The sequence below is a fragment of the Protopterus annectens genome, chromosome 12.part0, assembly GCF_019279795.1.
Source record: "Protopterus annectens isolate FY-2018-M chromosome 12.part0, PAN1.0, whole genome shotgun sequence".
Lineage (NCBI taxonomy): Eukaryota > Metazoa > Chordata > Ceratodontiformes > Protopteridae > Protopterus > Protopterus annectens.
In genome coordinates, this window is record NC_056746.1 from 428,694,703 (window position 1) to 428,713,969 (window position 19,267).

The following is a 19,267-nucleotide window of genomic DNA, read 5'->3' on the forward strand; positions in this document are numbered from 1 at the left end:
TATTTTTCTCATGTAGATTCTTGCCATGGATATCATGAGAATCATAGATGCCATGAGACCCAAAATCATGAGGTATTCCCACACAGTGACTGAAGTCTGAATGGAAAACTTTAGAAGTATCTCTAAATAAATATCTATTTTTCTTTGTATGGAAGAAAAGCTCTTTGAACTGATGTGTCTAGTTGACATCCCAAGAATACAATCCTGTATGATGGAATCAAGAAAGACTTAAATGTTCTCTTGTAAACCCAGCCTGTATAAAAAATCTCTCACTCAAGACTGAGAGAGATTCCTGACACTTTAACAATGACTCTTGCAAAGATAAGCAAGTAGTCTAAATATGGAAAATGTGGATACCCTGTAGCCTTGTAAAGAGCTATAAATGGAACTAGACACTTTCTGATCACTCTTGGTACAGTGGATAGTCTAAAGGGTAAGGCAGAGAACTGATAATGTGACCCAGACACACAACACTTAAATAAATGTCTGAAGTCTGGAAAAACAGGGATGTGAAGATAAGCATCTTAAGTCTAGTGCTACCAGGAAACTTACTAGAGATACAAGAAATGTGAACTGAGACATTGTTTTGAATTTGGGCACTGTCACAAAGAGGTTTAGGTAAAGGAACATCCTTGAATAAAACCCTTCCCTGCCAGGGAAGGAGGAACTTGGTTCTGTCACTCCTTGCGACAGCATGTGATGAATAAGAGGTGGAAACAAGAAAGTCTGATCTGGAGGATGAGGAATGACCACCCGGAAAGGAAGAATTTCCTCCCACTACCAAATGCAACCCTGATGAAGGATTTTCAAAACCCATTTGTCTGAAGCCATCTATTGACAAAGAGAAAAACTGAGATTCAGACTTTCTGGAAGAGAAAAGGGGCTAGGGTGGGAGGGGTTACAAGGTCTCTTGAACAGTCATCCAGACTTGTTGGACTGTCCTAGGTTTTAGGAGGAATTAGATGAGAAGATAAAAATCCCTTGGACAATTTGGAAAAGGAGGGCTGAAAAGATATTCTTTGGATCAGCTTACCCATTTCATCACACTTTTTGATCACCGCTACAGCAGAGGGACCAAACACTAAAACTCTATCCAAGGCAGAATTTAAAATCTCATTGTTAACACCTGGGAGCTTCTGAGAATGCAGCCATGCAGACCTCCTTGGCATAGTACCAGTGACCAATGCCCTGGAAGAAGTATTAACAGAGTCGGCAAACTATGAGTAGCAACCTGTGCAACAGAGGAAACTAAGTTATTTAAAGCAGATTTTCCTCACAAGAAGCAAATGCAGATAAAACCTTCTTGATACTTTCACAATTTGTCAAAACAAACTAACATATGAGCATGACAATTTAAAATTTTGCAAATAATTTGCAGAAGTATACACTTCTCCCATATCTATCAATAATTTTCCCATCCTTAACAGAAAGAGTATGACTGGAAATAACTTGGTGCTTAGTGGAAATGGTATCAACTAAATCTATAGCTGCTAGGTGAGGTTTGGGAATAGTGTACAAAAATTTAAAAGCCTGAGGAATTTTATACATCATATCAGTCTTTTTAGAGGCTGCTGGCTGACTATCTTTTAAAGCAGACAGAAAAGGAGGAATGGGAGTAGGTTTTGGAAAATCCTTCAGTAACAGTGTTTTCTGAGGGTCTGATAAACCTCAGTTTTCTCTCACTGAAAACATTGGCACATTCTAGCAATAGTCTCAGAGAAAGAGAACCCCCCCCCCACACACACACACACACAGGGAGAACCAGAACCTGAGCTCTCCTCGGAGTCTGAATCAGAAACTTGAGGGAAAAAAAAACTGTACCTATCCCTTTATCTTCCTGTTCAGACTCCATCTTGAATGTCTTCAGGAAAACAGGAACTGATCTGTCTTTATCAGAAAGTTCTTTACAAGATGGATCAACAGCCTAAATTAAACCCTGCACCAGACCCAGTAAACTACTCTATCCAAAGAAAATTGAGGAACAGATACATGCTTAGTTTCCCCGTTTCGTTTTACAGGAAAAACAGGGCCAACCATGTTATTAATGGCAGCAGTTGCTTTCCCAGGGTGGACACAACATTCTGACACAAAAGGGAAGCCTTCCCTGTTCCCTCTCCCAGGACTGATAAGAGTGGCTCTCCCTTGTCTACTGAGTGGACCCCAACAGTTGTAGAGGAAGTGGCTAACCTCTGGTTCATAGTGACTGAAGGTGCTACATCAGTGGGATCTGGGGTAAAAGATGAGTGGTTTGAGGTACAACAAATCGTCACAGCAGAGTCACCCACCTTTGGCGGAAGCAAATTGCTAGCTTGCTGTGTTTGCAAAGGCTGTTAGCTTACATTTTTCTTTTTGCAGCTGGAAGAAGGACCGACTGTCCATGGTTAAGCTAAAAATGGTGCCTCCTTCCTGGGGAAGATGAGCAGCAATTGCCAGTAAACACTACCAGTCCATAAAAGTAAATTTTTTGACAGAAAAACATAGTAAAAAACACTATGCTAGCCCCATAAAAGAAAAAACTTTCTCCACAGAAAAATATTTTCAGTTACTTTGCACTAATTTTAAACTGAAAGAAAAAAAAAAAGAGTGCTCTGTTTTAAAGTACATGACAGTCTCTTGACAGTCCTTTAAAACACAAAACTTCTAACTTTAAAATAACTTTCCTGAAGAGCATAGGCATAGTAATAAATCAACAACAAAACTAAGAAAATGCAAGTTTTTTCCCCAAAGGGAACTCATCTGCCCAGCAAAGAAAAGCTCAAGCCAACTGCTGATCCTCAAAAGCCTCAGAACAGCGTACTCTTCAGCGGTAGTAAAAAGTACAGTTTTGTACCTACCATAAATGAAAACAAATAATTGTTGAGATCTTCTGAACTCTTTGGTTCTGCTCAAATAATAATACCTTAACCCTATGTACATCCAAAGAATGCAAAACTTTCCCCTTCACTAAGAAACTGTTTAACCAATGGATGTGAAAAATAAAGAGGGTCACAATCATAGTGAGCAGAAATAGCTGCAGCATGCACTTTTACAGAAGAGAAGGACAAACCCTTTGTCCAATAAAATAGTCAATATTGCAATGTACTCACTCAAATTAAATTTGATGACAAAAAAGCCTTTAGTGAACTCAAAAGAAAAAATTCCATTTACCAGCATAAACTTTTTTTTTCGAGTACTGACGCGCCAAAATAACATCAAATAAAACTTGTTAGGCTGCTCCAACTGAAGGATAGTGTGCATCTTCCAGGCTTTTTTTGATGAAATAGCCTTGTGCAAAACAAACAGTGGCAGTTGGAGAAAGAAGGAGAGAGACAAACTACAGTCTGGTGCCCCTCCCCCAATTTTTGGTCAACTGAGGGTAATCAACACCAGTCCTGGTTGAAGTAGGCTCTTGAATCCTCCCCCAAAGCACGAAACCAGCATCTCTAGGTGAAGATTTCTTTGTTTGTCCGGGTAAGAAAAAATGCCCTGAGCAGCTGTATTCAGTCTTCACCCAGAAAACACATCTCTTGTGAGGGTACTAGACTTTACTTTATTTCGCTCACAGAATACCCTAGGCATCTTAAAAAACTGTCATATACTGCAGATGTTGAAGTTCGTGGCTTGCCTTGAGCCAGAATCAATTTGAATTCCTGTTAGTCTGAGAAAGCTATTACTGGGCCAGGACTTTTTGAATGTACCCCTGACAGTAGACAAGCCAAAGGCAAAGGGCAGAACTGATAATGCCAAGTATTTCCTTTCTTTGGCACTAGAAAAAAGCAGGGAAAAAAACTGTGCCTCTTTCTGCAAAAAGGTACTTCTGTATTTGCCCCAACTGGAAAAGCAGAGAAAAAATTTGTGTCTGTGCTTCTTTGATTTTGATGAGGCACATCATCTGCTTTGAAAGGAGAAAGGAGGGAAATAAAATTTAAATAGTGATTTGTTATGTCCAATACCCATTTGTCTTGGGTAACCAAATGCCAATTCCTTTTGAAAAGTCCCAGTTTTCTCCTCCTTCCTTCCTGCCAGCCAGCAAGGCCGCCAGAGCAGTGCAGCTGAAGACACAGGTCATTGGGTCTGTGGACTGGACTGACCCCCCTCTCCTCAGAGAAAGAAGAACTCAAAGAAGAGAAAGACCTAGGAAGCCCTGGGAAGCCCCTCTCCTACCTCTCTACCTCCTGCCCCTAGATGCCTAAATTGATGAAAAGAGGAGAAGAACTACCAGGCTTGTACACCCAACTGAACAGGGGGCTGGTGTAAAAAAAAAAACTTGTCTGTCTCATAGAAGCTTTTCCTCCATTTTTTTTTGACTCATTCTACTTCTGGAGGAAATTCTACTGGAGGACCAAAAAGATTCATCAATTTGTGAGACATGCTCTGACAAGGTCTCTGATCTTTAAGCCACAAGGTCTGATTTTTTGCAACTGACCTGCTAATCAACACCTGGAAGAAGGCAGCAAAGCATCAAAAACCACACTGCAAAGCCACAACTTAGTCTGCTATGCAATGCAAATCCTGAAACTCCTTACAGCAAGCTCCTATTCAATACATAGTCAAAGTAGAAGAGGTATACAGTTTTTTTACCCCACCTCAGGGCCTTAGCATCCTTGTCCAGAGGAACTGGATTCCTTCCCCTAAGCCTAAAACACACCCTGGTTTAACCGGGCAGGAGGCAGAGAGAGAATCTGGGTTAAGAGCCTAGAAATACATCCTGAACAACATCCAGGAATAGGGGAGGGGAATAGGCAAGGGCCTATGCTGAAAAAAAACAAATTTCTCTTGAATCAGAATAAGGGAATCCCTCCCTGGCCCTCCCATCCCAGTCTCAGAGAAAGAAAATCTTCTGGAGGGGGCGAGAGGTGTCTGTGTCCTCCTCTCAGAATCAGAATAGGAAGGGAAGGGAAAGTTCTTTTCTCAGAGAATCTGACTCATTGGAGGGCAGAACACTCCACCCAAACTCTCTTCCTCTCCTGGCCCTCCTGGGGAGGGGGGGGGGTCTATAATTAAACTAATCACTCAAAACATATCTCTTTAACATGTGCTTCTACAGGAGCTGGAGGGACTAGCATTGCTTTGAGAAGGAGGAGGGCCTAACTACCCCCCTAGGAGGGAAGACCACTGACATCAGAGAAGCACCTCAGCCTGGCCTAACACAGGAGAAGCCACTTCCTGTAGTAAGTAGGCTCCCTTGAGACTCAGGTCTGTTTGGACCAAGAAAGACTTTTTCTTTGGCTTTAGAAGAACCAGTCGCCATCTGTTTCCCACAAGAAATAGTTATATACTTTTTTTTTGACATCCCACTGAGGCAGGCAAGCAGAAAAGACGCTGCTTCTGCTTAGGACCGCCACAAGAAAAGACTGACTGAGGCGCCGGTCAGGCGCATTTGTTTGTACTGCACCTATGAAGGGCTTCTTGCTAAAACTTGTCTTCTAGTCAACTCAGCTTGAGCTGCTCTACAGTTTGAGGGCGTGGAAGGTGCCCTGAAGCTCTGGAAGATGGCCAGCTGTTATATCCTTGGCAAGATATAACCCATACAGCTAAGACTACTGCAGCAGTGTTCAGCATGATGAACATTTAATATGACTTAACCAAATCAGAAGAATGTCTACAAAAAGTTATTAGACTGAGTAACACACAAGATGTGCAACATGCAAATTTTTCAGTGCTGGTCAGTTCGACTGTACATTGTGTGAGACAGGCTGGGGAGTTTACAACTTACATGGTCTTCTTATCACTAAAGGCAGTATATAGCTGAGAATAAACAAAACTAATTTATAAAAGCTCACCTGTATTTCCTCTGTCAATAAATGTATGCAGAAGTAGATGAGGACCATATCAGTTACAGAATCCAGTCATGATCTTTATTAGGAGTGGGGTTCAGGTACTGCTGCAGGAGGTTTGCATGTATAAGAACATGATGTTACAAGCTGTTTGAGGAATGGCAAAGAGTTCCAACAATCATGACACTTACATTCTTCTCCAAAATAACAAAATCAAGTAAGGTAACAAGAAGAACAGGATGGCCTTCGACAAGGTTAACATTACAAGACTGCTGGGGCACAGACACAAACAAAGCTGTCAAGAAAGTGTGCTTTGTTTGCTCGTTCTACTGACAAAGCCAAATGCAAGAATCTAATGTCTCATAGCATACTGGATGAATAGTGGGCAACAAGACTAGCACTGCCACAATGAGGTTATTACAAACTGTTCTACACCCCTATATAGACTGAGTGCAACTCTGATGAAAAGGAAACTAGAAAAAAGAAAGTGCCTGAAAAGATAACCAAAAAATGCCACTGTTTGATGAATTAAAGCAAAATGATATAGTCAAGGAAATCCCTCACATTTTCAGGGCTCTGTGAATAAAGTTCCCACTCAGATTCTACTGAAGCCAACATACTGAAGGCATCTGCCAAGATATCATGGATGTTTTGACTGTATTCTTCCAAAAGGAAGAGTAGAAATACATTCCATAATTTTATGTCTTTTTTGAAGGACATAAAATTCTGTGCTTCCTTAACTGTTGATTTACTAGCCTGTGGAGGACATTCTTATCTGTTCTGAAAACAATGGGGGTCAAAAGTTTTTATCTCAAAGAATGCTTTGTTCCAAGTCCTAGAACAAGAGTACAACCCCCCCAACACACACACACATACTTCATGATGAAGTCTCCAGTGGCTCTAAGCTGTTCAGCCCCCCAAATGCACTTATTATTCTAAGGGCATGCAAACTTTTTTCAGCAAAATTCCAAAAACCTGGCTTGTACTCTTACAAGACTTCAAGCGCCAGGCAGACAATCTGTCTCAGCTCAGGAGGATGATACCTGAATAGCAAATATCTTGCGCAGACATCTGACTAAATTTGTCATCAATTAACAAATCAACCCAGGTTTGAAAATATAATTGTCAGAAACATACAAAGTAAGACTCTACTGCCATTGATCAAGATTTTTTGCTCTTCTGCTTCCAAATAAAGTGTCAAGTAAAATGCATTCAAAATGTGAAATAAACAGCCAGGTGAGATGCTACTACATTAAGAGGTATATCACCTTTTACTTCACTAATCTAATGCTACAGTATACAAGAAACTAACAAAACAAACAGCCCTTATAAGTTCTGAATTATAGAACAAAAACCCTTCAGAACAAATTATTTTATTTACTTACATAAGGTTTACATGTTAGAAAGTAAATATCATCAACCCCCACCCCCTTTTCCCCATTTTTCTACAAGGGGTTGGGGATACAGTGTGAATAGTCTGCACCTCTCAATTCAGTGCAACTCTCCTACCTTCTTCGAGAGTCATGCTTGACTGTCATAGATGATCTCATGCAATCCATTGATTTCTTTGTTGGATGCCTGTTTCCCTTTGCCTTCTTCCTTCCTCTTAAAATCCTTTTCGTAAACCATCTTCTGCTTTTCTGCACATGTGCCCGAACCACAGTAATCTGTTCTCAATGACCTTCTCTGTAACTGGAGCTATTCTGACTTCTTTAATGTCATCATTTCTTTCCCACAGCATGCTTCCTACCACCTGTCTCAGGCATTTCATCTCTATTACTTCTAGCGTCCTCAACTTCTTTGGCATTTTTCTGTCACACATCACCCCTATCACTCTGTGCCAGCTAGCTGCAGCCCCTCTGATTCTAGCTTTGACCTTCCTATTCAGACTTCCCTTCTCCTCAACCACCCCAACTAGATACTTGAAGCTGTTAACCTGTTCCATCACTTTTCCTTCTATCTCAGTTTCATCTTCTTCTGATTTCCCCCAAATGCTAACCATGAAAACTTTCTTGTCAGTATTCAGTTTCATTCCATGTGCCATCAGTTTGCATTCCATTCCTCCATCATTTGATGACGTTCCTGTTAGGGTTTGTTTGTAAAGCTACATCATCTGCATACAGCAGCTAGTTTTGTTGATTTGTCCTGTTATTGCTGGCATCCCTAATGAATGATGCCTGGTGACAATCTTTTTTATCTTTCTGTCTCTGCCTTGGAAAAGTAATAGATTTTCTTTCCATCATCTGCTGAGTCACTTTCTAAAAGTTGGTGTCTGATGCTTTCTTTATTCTTTGCTATTGTAACTGCCCTCCTAGCCTTTTTGTTAGCCAGCCAGTATTCCACCTGAGCCTAGTCTATCTTTTCCATTTCCCACTTTTTTCTGCACTCCTTTCTTTTGATAACTCTGTTGACTTCTACATTCCATGACCAACTTTGCATAGCTAACTTAGTTCCATATCTGGCTCAACTGCATTATCTTTTCTATTGTCTTTAAATGTGCTGTCTTGAAATGCTGCTATTCTTCTTAAGCTCTACAACTTTACAAAGTAAACAACATCACATTTAAATAGCCACAACATCATAACTGCTTAATGTAAAACCTATATCCCTACCAATCAAAATAGACATTTAATTAACATATTGATCCACTAAAGTTTTACTTCACTTTTCCATTAAACTCTTCCAAGTAATACCCATACTGCAGCCCTAGGGCAATGAAGCTCCATATCTTAAAATAAATTTGACTGTTTCAAAGAAAATCCATCCATATCCCTACCATCCTCTGCCTCTTTAGCACACAAAACAATATATTTCATTTAACTGATTCTGCCTGCAATACAAACATGTGATGCTACTACCCTAAGAGATGTATAACTTTTTAATTCCTTCAAATGCTCCTGCATTCTGGTTTTAAACTTTCTAACCATTTTGCCAACAAGTCAACTACTCAGTGTGCGCATGCATCCAACAGCATATACCAACCTGGCAGAATTTTAAGTACAAAAAGTTTTTAGCTTGCAACAAAACCCATTAATGTATCATTCACTTCTTTCTCACAACAAATCACATGTAGTACAACTGCTACATTTTCTAAAACCACTGACGTTATATGGAAGTACAAGTCTTAAGGTTGTTCGGGTTAATGTTTAATTCAAATGGGTAGTTCTCTTAAAGGAGAAAAAAAAATAATTTCTGCACAAAACAGCGTCCACTTGTGTATCAGATAAAGTATTTTTATTTTTTGAAATAATCTGTCATCTACTCAGAAAACCCATCACAAGTAGTGGTATTGTACCCAGTATGGGGAGAGACTATCATTCATTTGCTAACACTCATTATTTGTAACTTTACTTACCTTTCTTTGTTCAATACCAGACAGTGTCAGAACCTTAGAAATAGCTTAACATAAACAATTTTTTTACCTGTTAGTTGTATATCGCCTTATTCTCAAATACAGTGATGATACAGTGATGCCTTGTGTAGTGTATGTATGTATGTATGCTGTCTGCTGATAAAAATGTACAGGCCACAATTTTCCTTGTGGTGGAAACACTATACACTTTGATGCCTACCTTACCAACTAATATTACATCAAGAAATCTAATACATCTGAAAATGGCATACTATGAAAAGAAAAAGAAACAAAACAAAACCCTTCATTGTTGCTTTGTAAGATGTCAAAAAAAATATTCAAACCTTATTGGGTTACCCGTACAGATGAAAAAGGTGTGAATTGTGCCACATCAGTATTCTTACTTGCAAACAGATTTTACTGAACTCAAAATAATTACAGGTCAAACAAATGTATAGTAAATTCAGGATGAAACTGAGTTTTGGGGCTTTCATTTAAAATGTTTTAATATAGTTATCCCTAAGGTATGCTTAACTGAAGTGTAGAGAGGCCCCGTGCCCACTGGTGTTCCATAATACTCCCCCCCATGAAGTAACAGTAGTCACCTTTTGTAACAAATGTATCTCTCTAACATGCAATTCCAGCCAATAACATACAGTTTCCAATTAGCATCTAATAATTTGCCAAGGTAATACGACTAAAAGCAGCTACAATCAGATATCCTAGAAGTTGACATAAATCTATATGCACCTTGCGTATGAACACTACAATATGAATCCTCATGATTTGCAACATGCAGTTTCTGCACATCTTTGGGAGGTGTCTAAAAACATAATTTCCCTACCCCTTTGTAAAAGACATGCAAGTCCTCATTCTATTCTATTCTATGTTCTATGTGAATGAGGTAAATATATAATTTTAAGTGCACAGCAAATCGAAGCACACCTGTATATGCTGGACTCTATTCTAACTATGGTAACTCCATGTCAGTTACTCTGTTACAATGTACTGTTTAACCATTCTGAATTGCTGTTAATATAAGGAATTATTAATGGTTTTGTTTCTATCGGTGTGTTGGCAGTTTGGGATTTTCTTTTTTCATCTTTGTGCAACTGTGAAGTTAGTGTACATAACAAGGCATAGGTGGCTTGCCTACCTAAAAACATACTTTTCACTGTTGGTTTCACGGAGATAAAGTGTTTAACTCTTGTTCGTTAAGCAATGAGTCCAGGCTCAATTAAAAGGAATGGAAATTTACTGGACAACTAGTTATCACCTGATTAAGTAAAATGTTATCCTCTCTGCCTATCACACAATACTGCAAAAAATAAATTATTAAAAAAAGCTCATCAAAAGTAGGTACACTTTACAACTCAGCGATGTAGACAGATGAGTAGCACAATTAGGCCTCTTCACTAACTAGTCATGAGAAATGGAATGTCATTTTAGGTAACACTTAAAAATAATGGTGCCACCTCCTATGATCACATGATCCAATGACAGAAGCCAGCAAAATATTTTTCAAGCATTGCACATTAATTAAACTTACAGCAGAGCAAGCGATGGGATGTAAACCTAAGGCATGACAGCAGTAAAGTGTTATTTTTTGTCATCTTTTACCAATTTGCAAGTTGGCACAGTATTTCATCCCTCCTGCTGACATATCCTCCCATAATAAGTCAGCTACAGTGAAGATGTTTTATGTTTTCCAAAAAAGTATGCCTTCTGGATAAAGACGGGCTTAGCTACTTTCCCGATTTCTCTAATAATTGTCTATACTCTCAGTCCTACACCCTAGTTTTCTTCAACTACTCCCTATGCAATAATTTCCCTACACCTGTCATATGCATTCTTGAATTAGTTCAATGTTACCGATCCCATAATCTCTACAATATGCCTATTCATTTCATGCAATACCTTTGAAGAAAGCCAGGATGATTAGAATCACAGGAATTACAAAACAAGCAAGTCTGGCGATCATTCACACCTTACAAATATCTACCTTAAAGATGTACTTCACACTGTCAGAACAGCAAAGACAGGTTAGGCCAGGAATGAATTTATGGATCCCATCCAACTGTCAAGGTCTCTCTTTAAAGAGGCAAGGGTGTCATTCTGTTCAGAGAAAGTCATTCCAAAGTTGGGTATGGGTTGTGTAACATGCCACGTGGAGGTTTAAATCCTTAGTCTGAGTTTGTGGAGCTGTGCTGATGAGGTCATAAGAAGGCCAAAACGTGCATGCCCACAGCTAGTGGCATTTGGCTTTGTTGGCCTGAAATTCTCCATTAAAACTTAAACAGGAAAAAGTAAAAAGTCATGGACATTCAGAAGCCATACTGCTGAAACATTTGATGTCATTAAGGGGTCATTTGCATATATCCCATGGGCCTCTATGCCAGGAGGTTTAAGGTATTACACAGTGAAAACTCTAGCTTGGCTAAGTTTTTCTTGTAGCTTTTACTAATTGATTTATCTGTGTGACCTATTTACTTTTTGGTTTTGTGTGGAGCTGTTGCTCATGTGTAAGTGCAACAGACTGATGAAGGTTAGGCCCTTAAATGCACTTTTTCCTCCATTTACTGTTATCCCTTTTTACTGTACATCAGTGAAGCATAAGAATTAGCCTTTGCTGAAGTGGCTAATTTAGTTAACGGTAGGTCTCGATTGTTTACATATTATTTATGATAATAGCATGGGGATGGTGTGAAAAGCCTTGGCCAGATCTAGATGTACTGCATACACTGAATGACCACTCTCCACTGCCTCCATGTCTTTTCCAAGAAAATTACTAAATTAAGTAGACAAAGACATCCTTTTGTTACAGCCAAACTTTTGAAAGTCTAGTTATAGGAGATTTCTGATACTGTAGTTTGCAAAGTCAGATATGATGCATTCCATGGCTTTGAAAATTAGGACTAGACAGGCCGGCTGATGGTTCTATACTTCCCAGAGTGTGTGTTAAGTACCCCCCCCCCAAATGAAGGGACATCTCAGAACTCATTGTAAGCACTAAATAGCTACAAATTACTACAGCACTTAACTTTCCTCACTTGTCTAGAGGAAAACAGTTTTTAGTACTTAATAAATAAGCACATATCCAGGCATGTCTAAGGGTCAGCTCCCGGTGTTTTCTCCTGTCTACCTGATGAATCTGGGCATCTTGGGGCAATGCAGCAATTGCCTCATGTACACAGACAACCCTCTCCTCCTACTATCCAACACTACAACCTGTGAGAGATGCACTTATATAGCCAAACTGGAAGCAGAGCTCTCTTCACCCGAGTCTGGACTAGACAGTCAAGAGGAGAAGGTGAACACTTGCACCACACCACACTCACCACGTAGTCCCTCAAAACCTACACCACCACAACACACACATAGAAAACACACACCTACCTTCATGGAGGCTCTCAATAAAAATCTACCCAAACAACAGGGACCTCCAAAGCAGAAACGCAAGCAACCTCCACCCCCCAACACAACCCAAATGACACATAGCCCACAAACTCAGTGTGCCACTCAACCGCAGCCCATAAGGCATATCAACGTACCAAACACTCTAGTCATAGGTCACTCTATAGTCAGGCACACTGATGTTCCACTCACCAGGCTAAAGAAGGAGAAAGTTACTGTCAGGTGCCAGGATCTGCCACATAATGCACGTACTCAGGTCACTCCACAACAAGTACAAATATGACACTGTCATTGTCCATGTTAGTGTGAATGACCTGAGATGTACCTCCCTGGACTACATGAAAATAAACATGGAGGAGCTATCCGATCTTGTAGCCCAGGCAGGTATGACCCTAGCCCTGAGTAGCATCCTACCATCACCCAGAATGATACCACAGTACAAGGACAAAATGATTGACTGCAACAATTGGCTAAGCTTCTGGTGTCATTCTAAGGGAATCCAGTATCTGTCTGCCTGGGATGACATAATTGACAAACCACAATGCTTTGCCAGAGATGGCCTGCACCTGTCGCCCTTGAGATTCTGGATACTGTCTAACGCTCTTGCCACCCCTATAGTGCCTTTTTTAGGCAAGGTTCAAATGCCAAATTCACTACCGTAACAGGTACAAGCAAGCAAAATCTGAGGGTAATACTACTTAATGCTAGAAGTCTAAACCTCAAAATGCACTCACTCGAGGCACTCCTTAAATGGAGAACATCGACATCTGTGCAGTGACAGAGACCTGGTTCAAGGCTCCAGAGAGCACCCCTGCATTACCAGGCTAAAATTCATACCATACCTTTCGGCCACCTAACCTGGACTGAAACACTAAAGGTGGAGGCGTGTCCATATTCATTAAGGATATCCACACTGCCAGGCTAGTTGCTCAGCATAATGCATCCGAGATTATCCAAGTGCAACTAACTCTGGGCAAGACAGCAATCCAAATTGTAGCTTGCTACAGATCCCCCACCAAGCCCCAGGATTCCCACTCCTCATTTCTTAATACACTATAAATATTAGGGTACAACCTAACACCCTAATAATGGGTGATATCAACTACCCCACCATTAACTGGAAAAACTACTCATGTACCAACACTTGTGCTCAACGTTTTCTGGAATTCATAAATTCCAACGCTTTAGATCAACTTATCCACACCCCCACCAGGGGCAGCAATATTCTAGACCTGGTCATTACCAACAAGGGCAACCAGTGTTCCACACCAGAGGTCAAATTCCTCGTTGGTCAGATCCGACCACAAGCTAATCATCCTTGACATCCATATCCCACCCCCACCCCCCATTAGGGAAACCACCTTAAAAAATTTCTCCAAAGCCAACATAACGCTACTTAAGACAGAAGTGGCAAACTTCACGACACCCATGCTGCTGGACAATAGAGGTACGACTGCTGAATCCTATACAAATGCACTTTACAAGCACTTACACGAGTGCTATCTTCCAAAAAAAAAAAGGAAGCCAATCTGGTGGTCCCCTGCCATAAACAAACTCTACAACAGAAGAAAGAAGCTGTCGCAAAAAAGAGTAAAATCCCATGATTTGAGGACCTCCTTGGTCAGCCTCAGTAAGAAGCTGAGATCCTTCATAAAATCCTCCAAAGCTAGTTACAAAAACAAAATTGTCACAGATTCTAAAGACAACCACAAAGCATTCTATAACTATGTCAAGAATCTCAATGGCAACACTCAGATCTGCTCTGAGTTACAGCACAATGGCACTAAATATACAGAACCAACTGATATTGCCAACATCCTGGCAGATAGGTTCAGTGTTAACTTTACCCCTCTCTCACCCCCTAAAGGGCCCATCTCTATACTGGAAGAATGCAAAGTTCCTGTAATCATGGCTGCACAGGTAAAAAGAACACTCTCCAAAGCCAAGAACACAGCATCCATGGGACCTGACAACATCCCAGGGTGCGTTCCACATAAACTACAGAACAAACTGGCACCCCACTAATTACCATGTTCAATCATAGCCTCACCTCAGGCTTTGTGCCCACTGAATGGCACACAGCAACGGTTATCCCACTCCACAAAAGGGGAGCCACCACGGACCCCGGGAACTACCGCCCCATTAGCCTGACGAGCCTGGTCTGCAAGGCTATGGAATGTATCATCATGGAACTTACAAACAATGACACTGGTAATCTCCAAACTCTGGACCCTACCCAGTTTGGGTTTGTAAAAGGCAGATCATGTCTCCTAAACCTGATAGACTTCTTTGAAGCAGTCACCAAAGCCGTAGATGAGGGTAAGGTGGCTCACACAGCCTATCTAGATCTCACCAAGGCTTTCAACACCATCCCCCACTCTGGAATTATAGATAAACTAGGTATAAATCCCTATGTTATAAGATGGGTTGCCAACTGGCTCACTGACAGAAGCCACACTGTGAAAGTAGCAGACTCTAAATCCAATTTCAGACCAGTGATAAGTGGAGTACCACAGGGTTCAGTCCTAGGTCCTCTCCTGTTTGGTATCTACTTCTCTGAAGTGCAGGTTAACACAGAAGGTCTTTGGCTAACAAAGTTCGCAGATGACTGCAAACTAGGAGCCATAATCAAAACTACTAACAATGTGGACATCCTACAAAAGGGCCTCGATGAGACAGATGCCTGGTGTGAAAGCCATGGCCTCAAGCTCAATGCCAAAAAGTGCACTGTCATCCCTTTTGGTAAAAACTCTGTACCCATGAACTACCACATAGGCGGTAGTCTACTTAACACCGAAGGTGTGATGAGACTTTGGGACACAGGTGGACATTAGTCTCTCCTTTGATAATCACATTGCCACAGTAGTCAGGAAATCCTTCTACGTGGCACACCTCATCACAAAAGGTTTCTCATCCAGGAAAAAAAGAGGTCATTGTTCCCCTCTACTCATCACTCATTAGATCCATTATAGAGTACAACGCCCCTTTTGGTATGTACCTCACAAGACATCTACAACAACTGGAAAGGCCGCAGAAATACCCCACAAAGAGGACTACAGGCCTCAAACAGATATCCTATGCATACCGTCTCAAAAAACTCAAGCTTTACTCTGTCGCATATCGCCTACTCAGAGGCGATCTCTGCCTAACATACAAAGCTATGTCAAACCCAGAGCTGTTGGACATGCTCCACTTAAAGAAATCCCAATCCCTCTGAGCTACACGCTTCTAGGGACCTAAACCTTGTCACCACAATAAACACAACATGCCGGAGGGATAGATTCCTGTCCCAGAGACTTCCCATACTCTGGAACAAACTACCTATCTGTATCAAACAAAGCTCCTCATTAGCACTCTTTAAGAAAAATCTTGATGATTGGATGGGAGATAGAAAATGCACTCCGGGGATCACTTCTGTGGCTTTGATTGACAGGGGCACAGGAAAATAATTGTTGTGGGTGGCAAAAGCCAGGGTACTGCTTGGCTAGGCTTATATAGGCCCTAGGGCCAATAGTCTAGTACCTACCTATGAATCTCAGCAGCTATCTTTCATACATCTTGGAAATATCCTGGGGCTATGTTTAAATTAAACAAGTTCAGAAGTTTTGCTATGACATGTTTGAAGCTATTTATTAGGCAGTCAGGTAAACTGTCTTGAAGCTGTGTCATCTTGTTCATGTAAATCCCTTCTAAACTTTGCTAAGTCTTGGATATCTGTTGAATTTTTCCAGGTTATGCTTTTACCACATTTCTCCATTTCCCAGTTTTCTGAAATAATTTATTATTTTCTGTGATTCTCTTCCTCAGAAATACTATTTTCACTGATTTAAGAAGACTACAAAACTGAAACCTCATCTGCAACATAAACAAGACATGTTGGGAGGAACAGAATATGTACTGAAGATCACCCGGTCAATGGAACAGGCTTTCCATCCATGTGAAGCAAAGTTCATCCCTAACCCTATTCAAATACAACTTAGACCAGTGAATGGGAAATCGCAAATATACCCCCTTTGGCACGTATGTCCCTAATGGGCAGGGACAGCCTGTGAACGCTTGATGTGTACAAGGCTATTTTGTAACTCTTAAAATTCCTTGTGGTATTGACACGTCGGAAATATGTTGTTAAATTTGGTGTAAGCCAAGCTTAAAATAGCTCTTGAGCTGATAGCCTAGTAACCACCTATGAATAAAAATGTATAAAATTTAAGTGATTGTTGGCGCTTCTCTCCATCTACTGCATTTTAATGTACAAACCTGCTCAGTAATGAGTTCTTCGTACAATGCCTGCTCAGCATCGTCCCATTTCCTTTGTAAGGCTTCACTCAATGTTGGATAAACTGCAGTAAGAAAAATGCAGAATATATTTTCTGAATTAGAATCTAAGCACACTGTAGTAAAAGAGAAGATCAATGAATGAACAGTATTTTATGGTCATTAAAAGAATTAACTTTCCACTACTTCAATAATGCACTGGAAACACATGCACATGTTGTACAATTAATGTTTACATGAATGAACTAAAAGCTAGAAAGGCTGACACAAATGAAGAATAGAAGTGATAAAAAAGGATTTTTTTTAAACTGGAGGAGGGATACATTAACTTAACAGATATCTTAAATTAAAAAAAGAAAGTTAATGCACACCTAGAGGTAATACTATACGAGTGGTGGAAAAACTGGAAGAGGAATTCTACGTGACCAGTTTTAATGAAGGAAAAATAAGTAAACAAGCAAGAAGGACGTAGGATACTGGGAAAATTACTCACAAAAACAAAACATAACCATATCTATGCAGACAGTTGATGAGACACCATATGAAGTACAGCATACAGTTCTAAAGACCCAGTTTACATTGTTTCACATTTGGACTGGTCTGAGGACCCTTTACAGGCACTACTCCTGCTGCAAGGAAGACAACATTACATAGTGTAAATCATATGCAAACAATTAAAAACTATATGCAATAAAATACAGTTTCTGAATGCATGACAGAATACGAAGTCAGATATCAAAACAGGGCAGAGATGAGTAGATGAGTAAGAGGCAGAGGGGGTATGAAGACAGGAGTTGATTTTGAAGTTAAGGAGGTTAGTAGCAAAAAAGGGAACAATTTAAGAGGAAAACCAGAGATGCGACAGGAAGACATGCTGTTAATAGCATCATGTCTTGATTCTCATATAAAAGTGGAAAATATTTCTAGCAAGCCCTTTTCCACTTTTCCTGGAAACGTATAAACTCCTGCAACATAAGCAAGTTTCCCCAATAAGTACATATTTAACATATACTTATTTTTATTATATGATAAATTAAAACTTTTTCACCATGGAAGCAACTGGAACCAAGTGTAAGCAGAACATACATTCTGAGAAAAGGTGCACTTATCCATGATCATTAAAGCAGTAACATGAGGATTCTCACAACTGATTCTTAAGGGTATGCATCTGATTTCCTGTTGAATTTTATTCCAGGATGTTGGGTCTAAATCAGACATAGACAAATTGTGTGGGGGTGTGAATATTGCAGTGTGCTGTCTTTCAGATGAGAAGTTAAACTGAGGTCCTGCTTGCCTCTATCGGTAGAAGTGCAGGTGGATGCAAAAGATACTATGGTACTTTTCAAAAAATGAAGGAGTTACATTATTTAGACATACATTATTTACAAATTTTTGTAACCCCATATCTATTATTTTTACAATTACTTCATCAGTAATACAGCACATTTTTTCTATACAACTTCTTCATTTTCATTTCCTTAATGTTCATCTACCTTCCCTAAAACCATTTTATTTCTGTAAAAATAGATTTATTTGTCCTTTCTGTTATACAATATAGTCTTTCACACCTTTTCCACAATCCCCAGACTAACAAATATTTTATCCCATTTAGCAATTTTCTTAATCTTTCTGTTTTCATATTTACCATGCATGCAGTATCATTTCCAATTCCTCAAAACCTTCTCAAGTAAATAATTTTTTAAACTTTTACCAAAAAGACATATTCATTTTACGTTCTAAAAAACAATGATTTGCAGTTTCCTCTACCTAGCAATCATAGCACATTTCTTTTACTGCTTTATAGTTCAAATTTCACTTAACAGGTAACTTGTTTAAAAAAATCCTCTGCAAAAAGTCCCCAGTTTCATAGAAATCTTCACCACTTTTCCTTTTTTGCTTTATTACACTTGTAATATCATCTGATAACTCAATCCATGGATACACAATAAAAAAATGATTGCTTATTTTTTTTCATACAATTCATTCCTTTTTCACTACATTCTCAAATTTTAATTTCAATAACTTTACCATTACATTATTTCTTTCTTCCCATAATATAGTTTTCATCCTTTATTTTCCATTTTACCTGTATCCATGTTTCTTCATACCTCTCAAATAATTTTCTCACCATTTTATTCTTCATGATTTTGACACTATTAATAACCTAAAACATGTGCATTAATGATAAAAAAATAGGAGTTTGAGATCTAGCACCTTTTTTCTTTTTTATTGTATATTACTTCCCCTCCCTTTTAATAGCATCCTGTCTTGAACCTCATATAAAACTGGAAAATATTTCTAGCAAGTCCTTTTCCACTTTTCCTGGAAAAGTATAAATTCCTGCAACATAAGCAAGCTTCCCCAGTAAGTATGTACTTAACATATACTCCTTTTTATTATATGATAAATTAAAACTTTTTCACCATGGAAGCAAGTTTTTAATTCTTCCAGTTTCACTTAACACCTATTC

General features: G+C 39.5%; 1 protein-coding gene across 2 annotated transcripts in view; it reads right to left on the reverse strand.

Annotated features, from left to right (window-relative positions):
• The window catches only part of GNPTG (N-acetylglucosamine-1-phosphate transferase subunit gamma), a 454,757-nt gene that overhangs the window by 141,308 nt on the left and 294,182 nt on the right, over positions 1-19,267 (reverse strand). For both annotated transcript variants that reach the window (XM_044089544.1, XM_044089545.1), the window contains exon 8: positions 16,780-16,862. In XM_044089544.1, the coding sequence (XP_043945479.1) occupies positions 16,780-16,862 (83 nt within the window). The remainder of the gene's footprint in view (positions 1-16,779; positions 16,863-19,267) is intronic.